The sequence below is a fragment of the Scophthalmus maximus genome, chromosome 3, assembly GCF_022379125.1.
Source record: "Scophthalmus maximus strain ysfricsl-2021 chromosome 3, ASM2237912v1, whole genome shotgun sequence".
NCBI classification, from domain to species: Eukaryota; Metazoa; Chordata; class Actinopteri; order Pleuronectiformes; family Scophthalmidae; genus Scophthalmus; species Scophthalmus maximus.
This window is the reverse complement of record NC_061517.1, coordinates 3005498-3023157: the sequence shown is the minus strand read 5'-3', so window position 1 is coordinate 3023157 and position 17660 is coordinate 3005498. Positions and strand designations below refer to the sequence as shown.

The following is a 17660-nucleotide window of genomic DNA, read 5'->3' as shown; positions in this document are numbered from 1 at the left end:
CTTCTGCTCTTCTTCTGTTCTTCTTCTGCTTTTCAACCTTTCTTCATCTGTTCTTCTGTTCTTCATCTGTTGTTCTGCTCTTCTGCTCTTCTTCTGTTCTTCTTTTGTTCTTCTGCTCTTCTTCTGTTCTTCTTTTGTTCTTCTGCTCTTCATCTGTTCTTCTTTTGTTCTTCTGCCCTTCATCTGTTCTTCTGTTCTTCTGCTCTTCATCTGAGTTGTCAAAAATGAGAATGTAACAAATGAAAAACGTTTGTTTCAGAGATATTCATACCTCAGGTTTATCAAGTGTACCGTGAAACACAACTCACAAGTCAACAGGAAAAAAGTCCTGAAAAGAAACTTCATATTTGCAGTGTCTCAGGAACGTTGGCGCCACTGTCATTAATCAAACGACTCTAAAAACCTTCAGTCGTCAGACAATGAATCTTACTCTGCTATTAAAGCGGGCTCAACCCCCCCCCCCCCACCACCACCCCCGTTCTAGTTCTACCAGTTTAACACCCCTCAGGTTTCACGCATAGACATGAGCTCTGGTTAACTTCAGAGATGTTCGTCGAAGACTCACTCCTGAATGAAACATGATCATCATAATTGTACAACAATGGACAAACTCGTGTCATATTAGGCTTTGGATTCGAGAGGGAAATGGGAGAAAAAAACCCCCACACGCTGCCTCACAGTCTGAAAGTCAAAGCTCTTACTTCGACCTCATCGTGTGACAAAAGAACCTCGTGGACACCTGAGGCTAAACAGAAAGGGGGCGTTCTGCTGCTGAGGTTTTATTTATAGTCTCCTCACCCCAAACAGTTGCTGAGCTGAAATATGATTTTGTGACATTACCTGTCGAACTACTGCCTGCAGGATTATCAGCAGCTCGACCGCAGGGCTGGGATCGTCCTCAGCACTGAGGCCTTGGAGACGCCACTGAGGTCGCTGAGGTCATTTTAGCGCACGAGGGTTCGCTGAAACGCGGGGTTTCCATTTTTATCTGCTGCTTGTGACTGCATGCCGCAGCTAAATACACATAAGATAAGATAAGATGACATAGCATGACATGACATGCCATAACACAAAGTAACGTGAGTGACAGGTTTCCATTTCAGCAGCGCCTCCACCAATGAATGGACAGCGTTTCGGCTCCACAGAGCTGACGTCATATGAATAAGGTTTGCCGAAATAACTAACAATCAAATGCATTCAATTAAGAAAAATGCAAACGGAGGAAGGAAAATAAAATCACGCACTTACCATTATGACAGAGGTCAGAGGTCAGAGGTCAGTTTGTTTGTACGTCGACAGATTTCGTCCCTGAGGGACAGAAACTCCTGCTGGTGAACCCAGTAATGTTCCACAATGTCTGTTAATTCCAAAATTGTGACATTTTCATCCCCATTAACAACCTGTCTTGCGTGTAACCGTCAGTTGCTGACGGGGCCTCCGGCGCCTCCGAGGCCGAGGCCGAGTCCGATCATCGCCTGCCGCAGTGAGATCAACCAGACCTGCCGACTGTAGCTTGATGTGACACCAATCCGGTTGTTTTGCCGCTCGGCCCCATAGAGCGTGCGGAGCAGACAGTCGGGCCACTAACCCGAGAAGAGTTTTATTTTGTTTTCCTCTTTTACATTCTGCCTGTCTTTTAAAAAAATCTGATCTCTAATTATTTATTTTTTTAATCACATCTGTGATAAAAAGCTGTGTGCTATGACCTGTTTGACCTTTTGAGCGTCGGAGCACTTAATTAAAACTAAGGGGGTGAAATTCCACTGAAGCTGAACCAGCCACAATTTATTCATTCTTTTGTGACTCATCCCTAACCACATTTAACGAGGACAAACACTCACCGTGTCGGCACTTTCTGCTAAATACAAAGGTGTGAAATTGGCAGGGTGGCACCAAAAGCTGCCAATTTGTATTGCCTGAGGAAACATGGACACTGGCCTGTTCTCCTAAGAGAGGAGATTAAATCAAATGAGGCGGTTTTAAATGAAACGTGGTGTCGACATCCAGTGAGAATGTTATTATAATAATAATAATAATTAATTTTATTTATGGGCGCCTTTCTCAACACTCAAGGTCACCTTACAAAATAAACAATAAAAACACTCAGTCCATCCAACAAGCAGTCATGAAAGCAGGCAATAAAAAAACATAATAATACAACATAATTCAGTTTTGTCACTGTTGAGCTTGAGAAAGTTTTGGGAGAACCAGGATCTGGTTTCCTGAAGACAGTCGGATAGGGAGGTGGGAGGGAGGGACGTGGTGGGTTTGGTGGATAGGTAGAGCTGGGTGTCATCTGCATAGCAGTGGAACTGAATGTTATGTTGACGGAAAATACGGCCAAAAGGGAGAAGGTAGATAATGAACAGAAGGGTTCCAAGGACAGAACCTTGGGGAACACCAGAGGAGAGGGGGGAGGAGTGGGATCTGAATGTTTTGAGTTGGACAAACTGAGTACGGCCAGAGAGACATGATTTAAACCAGTCCAGGGGTGTATCAGATAATCCAAGGGAGGCTAGGAGGATGAGGATTGTTAGAAGTCCAGAGTCAGCAGCCATGAGGAGGTCATGTTGAATGACTGTGGGCTTTGACATGTTATTTCAATCACTCACTGTCTCATATTCACGGGGCACATATATACACATGTCAGGTAATGTGTAAATACATGAAGCACAACTCCAACTGGTCACATGTTTAACATATCACGTTGCAGATCTGCACGTGAACAGACCGCCCTTTTGTGCGGTGCAGCCAGCCTGCTGCCTGCAGGCACTGTGGGCTGCAACTATATGACGAAACTGACTCCAGCTCCAGGTCGACTCCCGGATCACTCCCTCAGAGCTGCGGGGCCGAGCGGATCAGGATGAGGACCAGGAACATTTCCCTGCTTCTGTTGGTAAGAAGCGAAATCAGAATTATCTCCAGTCTTAGGCAAAATTACAGCACACGGCATACAGAGCAACGAGTCGCATAGAGTCTATTTGTCTAAAAAGTCTGCGGGCGGAAGCAAATGAGGTCATCAATCAAAAACCTTTATGTTATGACATAGCTGTCATGGAGGTGATAAAACGAAAGCCTTACAATTCAAGCCAGGGGAAGTTTTATTTGTATAGAACATTCATAGTGCTTTACATAAAACATTCAAGGCATTGGAAGAAAGAAACACAAATAAAATGGCAGTAAAAAGAGAAAATAAAAAACTTGCTACAGTAGAATATGACGGGTGATGGAAGTTGCAGTGCAGCACAAGTAAATCGTTTATTTGCTGAAAGGCAGCGGGCGAACAGAGAAGTCTTGCGTCTCGATTCAGAAGAACCGAGAGTTGTGGCAGACCTGCAGTTGTTTTTTATCTGGGAGTTTGTTCCAGATGTGTGGAGCAGAGAAACTCAACCGCCGCCTCTCCGTGTTCAGTTGTGTGTCTGGGGACAGAGAGCAGACCCGTCCCCAGACGACCTGAGAGCGTCCGGATGGTTCGCGGCAAAGCAGAAGATCAGAAATGTATTTTGGAACCTAAACCATCCAGTGCTTTGAAAAACCAACAGTGGTATTTTGATTTGACAAACTGGGAGCCAGTGTAAAGATCTGAGGACCGGAGCGATATGATCTACTCTTCTGGATTAACTGCAGCTGTCTGATTGACTCTTGAAGGGAGACCTGTACTGTACGGACACTGTTACAGTAGTCGAGTCTGCTGAAGAGGAATCCTGCTCAGACAAAAGTCCTTTAATCCTTGATATATTATTATAGTCTGAGATGATTACATTCAATTCAATTCAATTCAATTTAGTTTTGTACAGCGCCAAATCCTAACATTACATAAGCTCAAGGCTCTTTACATAGGGAGGTCGAGACCTCACTATATCACAGAGAAACCCAACAATGAGCAGCACTTGGCGACTGTGGGGGAGAAGTTGTGGTCGGAACATCTGCCGCGATCAGTTGGGTCGAGAGGAGCAGAAGCAGATTTTTTAAAATTGGATTCTGAATTTTTACAGGAGAAATATGATCTCTTCTTTTAGTTCCTGTCAGATCTCGTGCTGCAGCATTTGGGATCAACTGGAGGATTTTCACGGACTTGTTAGGAAACATCCTAACACTCGTATTTTCAGAATCCTCTTAAAGGGCGCGTCCCTCTCTCACGATTTTGATTGATGGAGAGGTTCCCTCCCTCAATGTTGAAGGAATCTAATGGAGGTAAAGCCAGGGAGACAAACAGGAAGACAGTGAGAACACAGCGATAAATTAAAACCCTGAAGAAGAACCTTCACATAGAAATGTGTTGGACTAACGTGCAGTTTCCTGTTGTTGCAGGTCGCATTAGCGGCACTGGACCGGTCCCACGGTGGCAACCACAGCAGTCGTGCTAAGCGGGTAACTGAATCACAAACTTCTGCACAAAATGTTTGACCTCAGCAGAAATGATAACCGCTCTGATCCACACTGATCCACAGGAGCTCCTGGTGCGTTCCAAGCGAAAGTGGGTCTTGGCCACGATTGAACTAACAGAGGAAGAACCTGGTCCATACCCCCGAATAATCACACAGGTGAAGACATTTTGTAAATGAAAGGGCCAATCGCGTGTGGCAGATCAGCAGCCGTGGCCTGATGCTACATGTGGTCCCGTGGCAGCTCAGTTGTGTGTGTGTTTTCTCTCTAGATGACCAATGACAAGAGAGAAGATGACCATGAGTTCCGAATCAGGGGGATGGGTGTGGACGAGGAGCCACTGGGCGTTTTCTCCATCGATAAAAACACCGGATTCGTCTCTGTCCACCGAAGTGTTGACAGAGAGGAACACGATCTCTACCATGTGAGTTTGATACTGGATGACCTGCCTTCTGACAACAGGTACCGCCAGAAATCATCTCATGAGAGAATCTTCACCCACAGATCAGGTTCGAAGTCTTGGACAGGATCACCCACGAGAGAATAGACAGGGAACTAGCTTTTGACGTGGAAATACAGGACATCAATGACAACGCTCCCATATTTTCACCTCGCCACATCGAAGCCGATGTGAAGGAAAACACCCCTGCTGGTGAGTAGAGCACCGTACAGTGCAGTTGTGCAAATGACTTATTTTCTTCCTGCAGCCAGAGTCGCTTAAACGAGAAGGGCGCCCGCAGAGCGCATACCTCCACTTCGTCAAAGACAGTGAATCAAATTCCAGGAACCACCCCTTCATCTGGATCTGCTCCAAAATTGAACGGGCAAATTCTTGGGTCATGTCCCGCCCCTGGACAAAATCGGTAGAGTAGTTCTTGTGGGATTCTGGTAAACAACAAACAGACGAACCACCGATGAGTCCGCCAACTCCGTCCGATTGTTTTCATCTAGATTCCGTGAATTATTCTCTGTGAAATCAGTGAACGTGTTAAAAAACAACAACAAAAACTTCTATCTTGAAAGAAATCAGACCTTCCTGTCTCCGCCCCTTTTGTCCAGATCCACACTGAGATTGAATGGGTTCTTTCTTGGCTCCATGTTCCATGTAAAAGCTCTTTGAGTGGTTGATGAGAAGGTAAACGAACTACAGTATTTCGATAGAGTCCATTTATCATTTACCATGACAAACAGACAAACAGACAAACAGACAAATAAACAAGCCGCTTCATGGAATTCTGGTCAGTTGTTTTTCGTGTAAACTTGCTGACAAAAAAACAAACTACGGTGGCCCTGAAGTGCAAATCACAACGCCGAAAGACTAAACACCGCGCCAAAAGTCTGGTAAAGACTGTGCTCGACAAAAAATACTGCAGCCTAATCTTGGTGACTCTGCACTGTACAGTAGCAAAGTTATTAAAAATGATTTCAAATAGAAATTCACCAAAAGTATCTAAAAGCATTTCTTGTGCAAAATAAGAGCTGTGGTGTGACCATGGGAAGTACATATTTGTGTGAGGTGATTTTGGTGACTCTGCACTGTACAGTAGAGAAGATATTAAAAATGATTTCAAATGGAAATCCACCAAAATTAGGCTGCAGCATTTTTTGTCCAAAATACGAGCTGTAGTGTGACCATGGGAAGTACAACTTTGTGTGAGGTGATTTTGGTAACACTTCAGTTAAGAGCAGTGAGCCTTTTGATTTTTCTTCTTTGGCGTTGCACTTTGCAGACGGTCCCTGGGCACTCGCCTCACACCCGTCTCGCTGCCGCTGCACATCGAGACACATGTTATTCGGAATTCAGATCGCTTGGATGAAAATGTTGCTGAAGCTCATTGTGTACACAATTGTGATCTGGAAGAGGCCACGCTTGTGTTTATAGAACGTTTCGTTTACAAGTTATTGAACCGGAAAGTCAGAATCTGTCAATATCTTTCCAACTTTACCAGACTTTTTTCGCGGCTGTGTTAACTCTTTCGCCAGTGTGATTTGCACTTCAGGGCCACCGTAACAAAGGAATGAAGATGGTTAAATGGCCACATGGCCATCATCGGGATTGTTAAACAGAGATGTGAGAAAATAATAATCTGAAACCTGACCTGTGCCGTACTGTGCCGTACAGTGCCGTACTGTGTCCTTGTTCCTCCCATTACCCACTTCCTACTCCTCAGTAACACGTTTGTTTTGTTGTTCTTCCGTTCCGTCTCTTTTCTGGAAGGCGACCTGGAGGTGGGGTTTAAGGTCACGGACGCCGATCTTGAGAATTCACCAAACTCCAAGTTCGACATCAGTTTGACTTCCCAGAAACCAAAAGTTCCCAAGTTCGGTTTGAAACATACAAATGGCCAATCGGTCCGACTCACCTTCGAAGGATGTTTTGACTACGATGTGAGGCTCAGTGACCTGCGATGGTCCGCTGCACACACACGCACATACACTCATATGGATTTTTCAATATGACAGCTGAAAGAATTATACGTGATAAAACATATAAATATATGTTCATATGTTTGTTCCAGAAAATGAAGAAATATGAAGTTATTTTAACAGCAAAAGATCACGGAACACCGCCTCTTTCCTCCACTGCTGTTGTTACTCTCAATATTGTTGACTCAAACACTCATCCGCCAACATTCAAGAAGAATCAGGTCATCATCATCATCGTCATCGTCATCGTCATCATCTTTAAAGCTGCTCTTTAAGGTGAGTATGATGTTAAAGTGTAAACTGTGCTGTCTGTCCAGTACCGCGCTGACGTGTTAGAGTCAACCATCAAGAGAGATGTCCTGAGACTGTCAGTGGAGGACAAAGACACTCCTAACACGCCAGGCTGGCGAGCCAGATATTTCTTCATCACAGGCAACGAAGAGGAGAACTACCAACTGGAAACTGACCCTGAAACAAACGAGGGGATTCTGAGCGTCGTCAAGGTAAATCAGCCGTCCTCACTCCGTCAAGAAAACTCTCACAGTCTCTGTCGCAGTTAGTCAGGCGGAAAGTTCAACGGCATCTAAAGTTGCGTGTCTCTTCCAGGCCAAGGATTACGAGAAGACAACTCTTGCCCACCTGCAGATCGGAGTAGAGAACGAGGAACCTTTGTTCGTTTGTAAAGGCAAATCAAGTGGCGCGGTCACACCTCCGCCAACGCAGACAGTCAGCGTCGCAATCACAGTGATCGATGTCAATGACCCGCCGCAGTTTGACAAAGATTTGGTCAAGTTGTACGTGAAGGAGGAGGAGGAGCCAGAGAAGCTGCTGTTCACGCCCAAGGCTCGCGACCCCGAATCAGACAACTTCAGGTTGGTGACAGATGAGTAGTTTGTCCGCTTAACTGACGCTGGATTCATCAGGCAGCGAACACCGGCACCTGCCATAACCGAATGTCTCTGATAAATGTGACGATCAAAGAATTGACCAACACGCTTAATGACAATGTGACGTTTCGCAGATCACAAAATGAAAGTTTTCATTGTTGGTCATGTAATGGTCACGCCATTTCTGAACGACTGCAAACATTTCTGTGGTCTAATTTTAGCATTAGCAAGCAGAATAGATATGTCAGCAATAACCACACAACCGGTGCCCTGATTGGACTCGTAATCGCATCACTTCCTGTGGGAAATGACCTGATAACCTGGTATACAGTCAAACCTTTGTCAATTGATGTGGCAACATTTAATCCTTATCTCAGATGATCACTTGCGCAACTTGCACAACTTGTGATCACTTGCGCGATCACAAGTTTGAACTTGTCACTGTGGGATCCAAGATCCATTTTGTGTGAAGCTCACTGCAAAGACACAATTCAGGAGTTTGCACCTGAAACATTCTGCTCCACTCTCCACCAGGTATGTGCTGATTGAAGATCCAGCTCATTGGATGACTGTCGATGAGGAAACAGGACAAATCAAATCAACTCAGAAAATGGACAGGGAATCGCCCTTCGTTGATAAAGATAGTGTCTACAAAGTCACCATTGGTGCCGTAGATGATGGTACGAAGCGGCTCTACTCTATTTTGAAATCCAACACAAGATATGTCATTTAGATTGATATGGCGGTGATTGTCCCATTGTCTCGGTCACCAAGGTAAGCCTCCAGCCACAGGGACGTGCACCGTCCTGATTCACATGGCGGATATCAACGACAACACGCCCAAGGTGGTCAACAAAAGCGCCGTCATGTGCGGCAACAAGGTGAACAAGGTCACGGTGCCCGTGAAAGACACAGACCACCATCCTTACGGTGGGCCCTTCACCTTCTCCCTGGGAGGTGACGACGACGCCAAAAGTCTGAAGCAGCGATGGAAACTAGACCCTGCGTCTGGTCCGTACATATTCCTTCACACCCACGGCACGGAAAAACAACTTTGTTCCCAATCGGAGAGCCACGACTCAGCTCTTTGCATTTCTTCAGCAGGTGAGGAAGTTGGCCTCGTGAGCCTCAAGCCACTTCCTTACGGCAACTACTTCGTGCCGCTGGTGATCCACGACCAGCAGGGCATGAGTGGACCGGACACACTGGAAGTGATTGTGTGCGACTGTGGAGAAGCAGACGTGTGTCCGGGCAAAGTGCCGATCTCCATCGGCTTCAGCGCAGCCGCCATCGGACTGGTTTTTGCAGGATTGCTCTTATTTTTGTGTGAGTACTTTGAAATCAGCGGATACATGAACAAAAGCACAAGGTTCAGTAAATCTGCAGTGACCCACCAATATTTTTAGTATCAAGTGATCAGATGCTAATTGACGGGTATAAGTTGTGTGAGGATTCTTCATTTCAGTATAAACTGGTAACTTGATTTAACCATTTCTTCAAAAAAGTTTGCAGTATCTCCATCAGATTGATATAATTCTGTCTTTATATTCCCGGAACTCGGAATTACGACCTGCGAGTATAACGGAATATGGAGCGCAGGGTTAGTATGTTGCCCTGCGATACGTTGGCAAAATGTCCAGGGTGAATTCCGCCTCTCGCCCAATGTCAGGTAGGATTGGCTCCAGCAATGGCTAATGGATGGATGAGCGGAAATTTCACTGAGAGAAACTCTTTTTTTCAGGAGCACAGTTCAACACATGCAGTTACCCTGCGTTCTATTATACCTTAGAACTTGGAGCTCGGAACCCGGAAGTAAGGGTGGTGATATTTTTCCGACCTCCTGGAACGCCCCCTTGGAGTGGGGTTGCAATTGGTTGCGAGCTTCGAGTTCAGAGGTATAATTGGAACGCTGTGTTACACTCTTGGGGGTTGAGGGCCTTGCTCGTGGGCACCTCAATGGTGGTAATGAGGCATTGCTCTTGGTTGCTGAAAACTGTTCTGACTGTTATCTCAATGTTTTGCCTGCAGTGCTGCTGCTCATCATTACGTGTCAGTGTGGAAGGAAGGCGTTCAGTCACATCCCCATAGAGCCGGATGGAGGCAACCAGACCCTGATCAAGTACAACCAGGAAGCGGGGGGCGCTGCATGCGAGGTGAGTCGGTCGAGTTGTATTCGTGATTCACTGGGAGTAAAGTCGTGACCGTTTGCTGATATTCCTCAACCTTTCTCCATGTGTTAGTCATTTTTATCGTCCCTGACTCTCTGCCAGGCTTTGCCGATGCACCTCTTAAATTCAAAAAATGGTGCTGCTCAGACAGACGGCCTCAAAAAGGACACCAGGAAGGTACTCCATCCTCTTCCTCTCCCCTTCATACATCTCCCTCCTCAGCTGCCTCTCATCCCCCTTTTCCTGTGGTTGATATTTTCATGGACAGGCCTCAGGTGTTAGCGTGAGAGCAGGCCTCAGCGTAGGTCTAAATGCATAATTGCATTGAGAACATAACCAGTACAGCTTGACACGCTACAAAGAAGACACCTGCGACGAGGAGGGACGTCTTGTGCAATATCATTTCAGCAGGGTTCTGCATAATTCATTTGCTCTGCTCATATAGATCTATCACCCTGACTCAGCAGTGGACAACAGTGTTAAAAGATACAACCCCTCGGGGCTCGGAATGGTGAGTAGGAGGTTTTTCAGTGTCTACGAGACAAAAGAATGACGAGGATCTGAAAGCAACGTTTTCAGTAAAGCTCGATGGAAACTGCACGAACACTCGATGTGGCGTGCGACAAGCCGGACTTGTTTCTGTCGTACTGATTATACCTCAATGTGCAGGGTTGGTCGACCTTGCCGGGACAAGGGAGAAGAGACACTGTCGGGAGCTTCGGAGGCCAGGACGTGGTGAGTGATCGTCACAGTGCCGACAGCAGCTGCCTCTGTTCACTGCAGTGAGGATTCAACCAGTCAAGTAGTTGATTGACCCAATATTGGCCAAACACTTCCTGGTTCTTGCTTCTCAAAAGTCCGTATTTGACTCTTTTTCTCTGTCATACGTGACGACAAACTGAAAGTTTTCAGAAATTAATAATTTAATCGAGAAAACTGATGGGCATGAATCAATAATGGAATTAATAGTTATTTGCAGTGTCCACTGGTCTAATTGGTTGTTTTGAGAGAACCGTGACACTTGTTGCTTAAATGATGCCACACACCAACAGGAAGTCTCTGCCTTTTTCTTTTCATTTTTTATCATTTGACACTAACCACAATAATACGATTTTGAGGATCCAGATGTTCCAAAAACTATTTATAGAAGAGATATGAAAAAGAAAGATTTTCAACTAAAACATAAATACATGGTTTGGTTCCATTGCTCTGTGTATTTTACACTGAAAATCTTCTTAGTCACACATGAAAAATGTAGATACATATTAAAACATCTTCTTGTATGATGCTTTCTGGATGTTTCCAAACGTGAAGTGACATGTTCACATGAGAAACTCAAATACAACATGTTTTCTTCACTTCAGTATTCTACGTGGATGACAAAGGGCTCCAACAGCAACCGGGTAAGTAGCGCTCTTCAATTTAATCTAATAATATTTTTAATAAGTAGGTCGTAACGTCTTTGACTCTTTGTTTCTCTTCAGGAAGGCTACCTGAGGCATCAGCAGTCGCTCAGCGTGCTCTCCAGTCAACAGATTACCAATCACATCCAAAGAGTGAGAAACTTCATCTCACTTCTACGGAAGAGCACTAGGGCCAGGCATACGAAGAAGACAAACGAGGGAGAAGATTTTTTATTTTTCATTTGACATTTCGACAATGAAGTTGAAATGTGGAGAATAAAGTTAAAATGTCGATTAAAGTCGAAAATGTGGAGAATAAAGTTGAAAGGAGATTGAATTCGAAATGTCGACATTAAAGTTGAAATAGCCCTAAACGTCGGTGTTGTGGTTCCAGTTCAGCTGACGCGCATCCACTTTAGCTAACGTTAGCAAAGCTCCGCTAGCTCCGCTAGCCTCGCTTGGTGTCACTCCGCTAGCTTCGCTAGCTCCGCTAACTACCCGGTTGTTTGCAGTTGAACGCTGTCGCGTCCGGACACACGAGTTGACGTTCACGTGCAAACACCCGTTGTCTCCACATCGTTTCTTCCAGATTCAGCATGTCGATAATAATAACATCGCAACTTGGCTAGCAGCTAGCGTTAGCTTAGCAAACTGGCTAGCAAAACATCAACATCCGGTTGGTTGGTGCTGCTGAAAAGGGCTTCCGGGTCACAATTTTCGACACAAGTAGCATTTCAACTTTACTCTCGACATTTTGATTTTATTCTCCAAATGTTTAAAAAACTAAAAAAATCTTCCCCCTCCTTCTTCTGCTTTTCTCTGGCCCAAATACTCTTCAGTCATATAGGGCGTAACACCTGGTTTATATTTCACCACTGACTTTGGCACAGAAGGTCGGGGGTGCAATTCCTGGTCAGGGCATCTTATAATCCAGTGAGGGCCCATGAAGCTCCCTGCCTACCTCTGATATGAGGAAGAAAATAATAACTTGATGACGAAAGCGAACGGCAAAATGAATGCAGTGTAATCACATGACCAGGCTTTAATAAAGACTCCTGTCTTTACTGATGATCCAATACAACTGGTTGGTGAACAGGCCACAATCATGTATTTCACAAATCCAGTGACGCTCATACACAGGGATGAGAACAAAGTCGAGTTCACGTCTGTCAGTTTGCATTTCATAACAAAGTGACCCGGAAAAAATATTTTTGTTCTAATCTATTTAATGTCAATCCCACAGAAACTCCAAACCATTGAGGGAAACCACAACGAGCCCATCAAGGACACGATGGACCGGCCGCGCGAGTTCGCCGACGAGGGACGGAGCATCGGGTGTCAGTCCCTGGACCAACTGTCACTCATCAACCTGGGAGACGACCTGGAGTTTCTCAACGACCTGGGGCCTACGTTCAACAAGTTGGGGAACATCTGTCACCAGGCCATTCAGGACGGGAACGTACAGATGTGAAGTATGTGTGTGTGTGTGTGTGTGTGTGTGTGTGTGTCCATCGTAACACAGATCATGATCACATGGTAAGAATGACATCATCACAACACTATGAGGTAGTTTTTATGAAAAAAAAAGTCAAAATTCTCTGATTTCAGCTTCTTAAATGTAAATAAGTTCTGGTTTCTTTGCTCCTCTGTGACAGTGAAATGAATATCTTTGGTGTGCGGACAGAAAAAAAACATCATCTTGGGGGTTTTGGGAAACGCGATCTGCATTTTTCACCATTTTATGAACCAAACAACGAGTCGAACATGATCGACAGATTAATCGATCATGAAACGAATCCTTAGTTGCCGCCCTAATGACGGACTTCATGGATTTAAATGTGTCAGAATCGGTGAAAAAAGCTGGAAGGATCTCAGGTTTTTTTCTTTTCCTCTCTTAATGTAATGAAGTGTGATAAAACACACTCTACTGTAAATCCTGTTTTTGATTAATCATCATATTTTATAAATGACAGCAAAGAGTTCACATTGCCTGACGGGGTTTTTATACGGTGATAATATTATCTGATGAACTTATATAAAGGGAAGACGTTGTACATAATGGACCAATCACTTCACATACAATACATACATACAAGTGAAGACTTCTTCAGTCTGTAGTAACAACATGAGTGACTCGCACGGTATCGACTTTGTACGGCACCGCGACACTTTGCCACAGTGAGTTTAACTGATGTTTGTTTTGTGCACTGACATCGGAAGATTAATGTTGTTGTTGTTTTTATATGTTTCTATCATGCAACATGTGGAATTTGCTCTGAGGTGCGACTCACCTCCGTGTGAGTAGCAGCGGATATTTCACCCTGACGTGATGTGAAACCAGGATTGAGTGGTGAAGGCTGGACTTCGCTCGGTTGAACGTGGCATTAATGGACTCGGTGAGCTCGACAGTGACTGGTTGTGTGAGCTTGTTTCACAAGAGTGTGTGCTCCATTTTCTTACTTGCACTTTTTGTGTCTGGACAAGTTGGAATGTAGTGTTTGGAAAATAAATTTGCTTTTACGATGGATCATTTGTTGAGGTCATTATGGTAAAACGACACCAGTTTCCTCCTCGCCCCGCCCGGGATTCTCTTGGTAATCCCTCGCGGCGGTGCGGAGGTCACTGGGCGCACAGTTCCCCCGACGCTGCGCCCGGAGCCGACGTCTCGGCAGAAGCAGCCGAGCTTGTCTCTCGGTCGATATCGTTCGCTGCGCGCGCCGCACAGAAGCGTCACGGTGAAGGTTTGACTCGGCGAGCGGCGTACGGATCGCCCACACGCACAGCTGCACGTGCAAATACACATGACCTATGTATATTCGGTTCATGTCAGGTCAGAACTCCACTGTCCCACACGAGGAAAAAATTCTCTCCACCGACAGCGACAGGCGAAGGCACTGAACGAGCTCCTATTTCATCTACGGCAGCAAACGAAAAGAGACGGTGACAGAACTTCCGAGGAACTCAGAGTCTGGCAGCTCCACTTGTTTTCTTAATGTCACGACGTGTGATATGAATCTGGGCGTTGTTCAATTCCACCCACCTCTTTTATTTGAGAAGTGATCAAGCCCTGGTAGCACGTAGCGAGACAGACAACGAGCACAGAGCCGCTTCGTTGGAATTATGATAATGTCGAAAGCTGAAATGACAGATGAGTCACAATCGTGCCAGGTCGTGTGTCCCGAGGATCCATCTTGGGCGAGAGCAGAGCGGTTGCATGAACACAAGGAGTCATCGTTCGCCCGCACTGGCGACGGGTTTTTTTCCCGTCAGGAGCCGCGACCCTGACGGGAAATGAAAAAAACCAAAAAAAAAGTCATGGCAGGCGATCAGGCGTCAGTACGTTAAACGTGTGTCAGACGTGGTTGGTGACATGTTGTCGCCTCCGACCAACGCAGCAACTCATTTTCCTGCAGTCAAGTTGTCGTGCACAGAAATAAGAAGAAGAAGGAAGAAAGTATTTTATGCCTTTGTGGAAAATGTTTGACCTGAGATGACAAAGAAAATATCAATGCTTCATTTTGGATGTGCAGGAGGAATTCAGTGAACCTGGTGAAAAACACCGTCCTCCGCTGACGAGGGCGCTGTTGTTGTATGAAGTGTGTGTGACCTTCGAGGTGATTCTCTTGTTCACAACCCGTCACTCACCGTGTGGAACTGTTGAGACGCCAAACTGTGATCGACGTGCTTTTTTCTCCCTTTGCGTAAAAAATCTAACAGGAAGTGAACGAGCTCAAGCCCAGTTCCAACAGGAGCGGCCTGATGAGAAATGAAATGAAAAGAACCTACCCACTCATCACAGTTTCACCAGATACATCCAATCCTGACTAATCGTGTACACTCACCTTCTTTAGAATATGTTCAATATTCATGTTCGGAAAGTTTTTCTTCTCTTCAGCTTCTCTAGTCACTCTGCAAAACGCTGACAAACTCTCTCTGTGTGTGTGTGTGTGTGTGTGGGGGGGGGGGGGGGGGGGCGTCTAATCTTATACTCGACATGAATAACAAAAGTGATTCAACTGTTGCGTGTCGCTATGTAAATAAAGCTCTTCCAAGGAAAGGATTCTTCCATGTCAGCCACTACGAGCCTGTCGAGCCAGTTTCGTGTTTGTTGTGCCAAAGTGTCGGGTTGAAAAAAGAAGTGTGTGTTCTATGAGTGTGTCTGTGTTTCTACGCCTGAGGCCATGAATGACTGTAGCATTAGTCAGAACTTCCTCAGTGTTAAACTACTGTATATGTTGTTTATTCATTCCAATGAAGCTTGTTTTATTTCAGGGTCAGGGTCAGGGTCTGTGTCAGCGTTGAGGTCAGGGTCAGGGTCAGGGTCAGTGTTGAGGTCAGGGTCAGTGTCAGGGTCAGGGTCAGGGTCAGCATTGAGGTCAGTGTCAGTTTCAGGATCAGTGTCAGGGTCAGTGTTGAGGTCAGGGTCTGTGTCAGCGTTGAGGTCAGGGTCAGGGTCAGGGTCAGTGTTGAGGTCAGGGTCAGTGTCAGCATTGAGGTCAGTGTCAGTTTCAGGATCAGTGTCAGGGTCAGGGTCAGTGTTGAGGTCAGGGTCTGTGTCAGCGTTGAGGTCAGGGTCAGTGTCAGGGTCAGGGTCAGTGTTGAGGTCAGGGTCAGGGTCAGTGTTGAGGTCAGGGTCAGTGTCAGGGTCAGTGTCAGTGTCAGGGTCAGGGTCAGTGTTGAGGTCAGGGTCAGGGTCAGTGTTGAGGTCAGGGTCAGTGTCAGGGTCAGTGTCAGTGTCAGGGTCAGGGTCAGCGTTGAGGTCAGGGTCTGTGTCAGCGTTGACGTCAGGTTCAGGGTCAGCGTCAGGGTCGGGGTCAGGGTCAGGGTCAGCGTCAGGGTCACAGTCAGGGTCTGTGTCAGCGTTGAGGTCAGGGTCAGGGTCAGCGTCAGGGTCGGGGTCGGGGTCAGGGTCGGGGTCAGGGTCACAGTCAGGGTCTGTGTCAGCGTTGAGGTCAGGGTCAGTGTCAGTGTCAGGATCAGGGTCAGGGTCAGTGTTGAGGTCAGGGTCTGTGTCAGCGTTGAGGTCAGGGTCAGGGTCAGTGTTGAGGTCAGGGTCAGGGTCAGTGTTGAGGTCAGGGTCAGTGTCAGGGTCAGTGTCAGTGTCAGGGTCAGGGTCAGCGTTGAGGTCAGGGTCTGTGTCAGCGTTGACGTCAGGTTCAGGGTCAGCGTCAGGGTCGGGGTCAGGGTCAGGGTCAGCGTCAGGGTCACAGTCAGGGTCTGTGTCAGCGTTGAGGTCAGGGTCAGGGTCAGCGTCAGGGTCGGGGTCGGGGTCAGGGTCACAGTCAGGGTCTGTGTCAGCGTTGAGGTCAGGGTCAGTGTCAGTGTCAGGATCAGGGTCAGGGTCAGGGTCAGTGTTGAGGTCAGGGTCAGCGTCAGGGTCACAGTCAGGGTCGGGGTCAGGGTCCAAGCCTTTCAACAAGTAGGTTATCTCAATATGAAACATTTCACATAAGGAGGAAATTAAAAAATCACAAATTATGTAGATGCAACACGAAAGTATTTGGTTACAGTTACGAACAGAGCGTTGTGCTCTCTGAAGATATACACTCGTCTGTTCAATACATTTTGGTTTGCAATAAGTGTTTCACTCTGGAAAAGTTCATGGCTGTCCCGCCATATCTGTCAATCAGAACACACCTGAGCCACACCTGAGCCAATCACCTTTCTCCAACCTTGCCGCTGCCTCACTTCCCGTGGAACGAGGACACACCCTCTCAACTCACTGAAATATATCCATAAACTTCTTACAAAAATATAAATAAAACTGTAAAAAAAAATGAAAAGGATTCATCCTGATATGAATATTGATGGATGGCCAAATGTATTTCTGTAAAAATAAAGAAATCTATTTTCATAAGTTCCTTATCTGTTAATTTGTGCACTTTTGAGGTTTGATTTCAACATTGGAAATGTTTGCTGTTAAATGTTATGAAAACACACGTACATACATATTACGTGCATTGGTCATATTTGTCAGATGTTTATATATACATACCATGGAAATAAATACAGCACACATTGTGTTTTTATTATTTATTTGAAAGAAAGGTATCATGTAATGGAAAAAGTTCTAAGTTGCAACTTGACCACCAGATGGCGCCAGAACATTAAGAAAATTACTCACTGGGGCTTTATAATATTTTGTAATATCCACCTTCTGTGAAATGTTTCATACTGAGATACTTGCGACCTACTTGCTGATTGGCCTGGACCCTGACCCTGACCTGAAAAACACTCAAAAATACTACTATTATAATATAATATAATGATATGCACTCAGGTATAATAAAAAAAACACCTGATCATGACGACACATTTTCCTTTGGAGCTCTGCAGATATGAAGCATGAATAAATAATCAATAGATTATAGAATAGAATCAATAAACAA

At 45.6% G+C, this 17660-nt stretch overlaps 1 protein-coding gene across 1 annotated transcript; it reads left to right on the top strand.

Annotated features, from left to right (window-relative positions):
- The first annotated feature begins 2734 nt into the window (after positions 1-2734).
- Positions 2735-12938, top strand: LOC118317157 (cadherin-like protein 26). The gene is made up of 19 exons (XM_035645635.2): positions 2735-2896; positions 4312-4371; positions 4452-4544; positions 4658-4810; positions 4891-5038; positions 6605-6774; positions 6906-7034; positions 7131-7316; positions 7420-7685; positions 8235-8380; positions 8475-8711; positions 8805-9026; positions 9729-9853; positions 9971-10045; positions 10314-10379; positions 10538-10603; positions 11233-11271; positions 11353-11424; positions 12515-12938. Exons 1-19 carry the CDS (start codon positions 2864-2866, stop codon positions 12740-12742), a joined length of 2514 nt encoding a protein of 837 aa, XP_035501528.2. The 5' UTR covers positions 2735-2863; the 3' UTR covers positions 12743-12938.
- The last annotated feature ends 4722 nt before the right edge of the window (positions 12939-17660 follow it).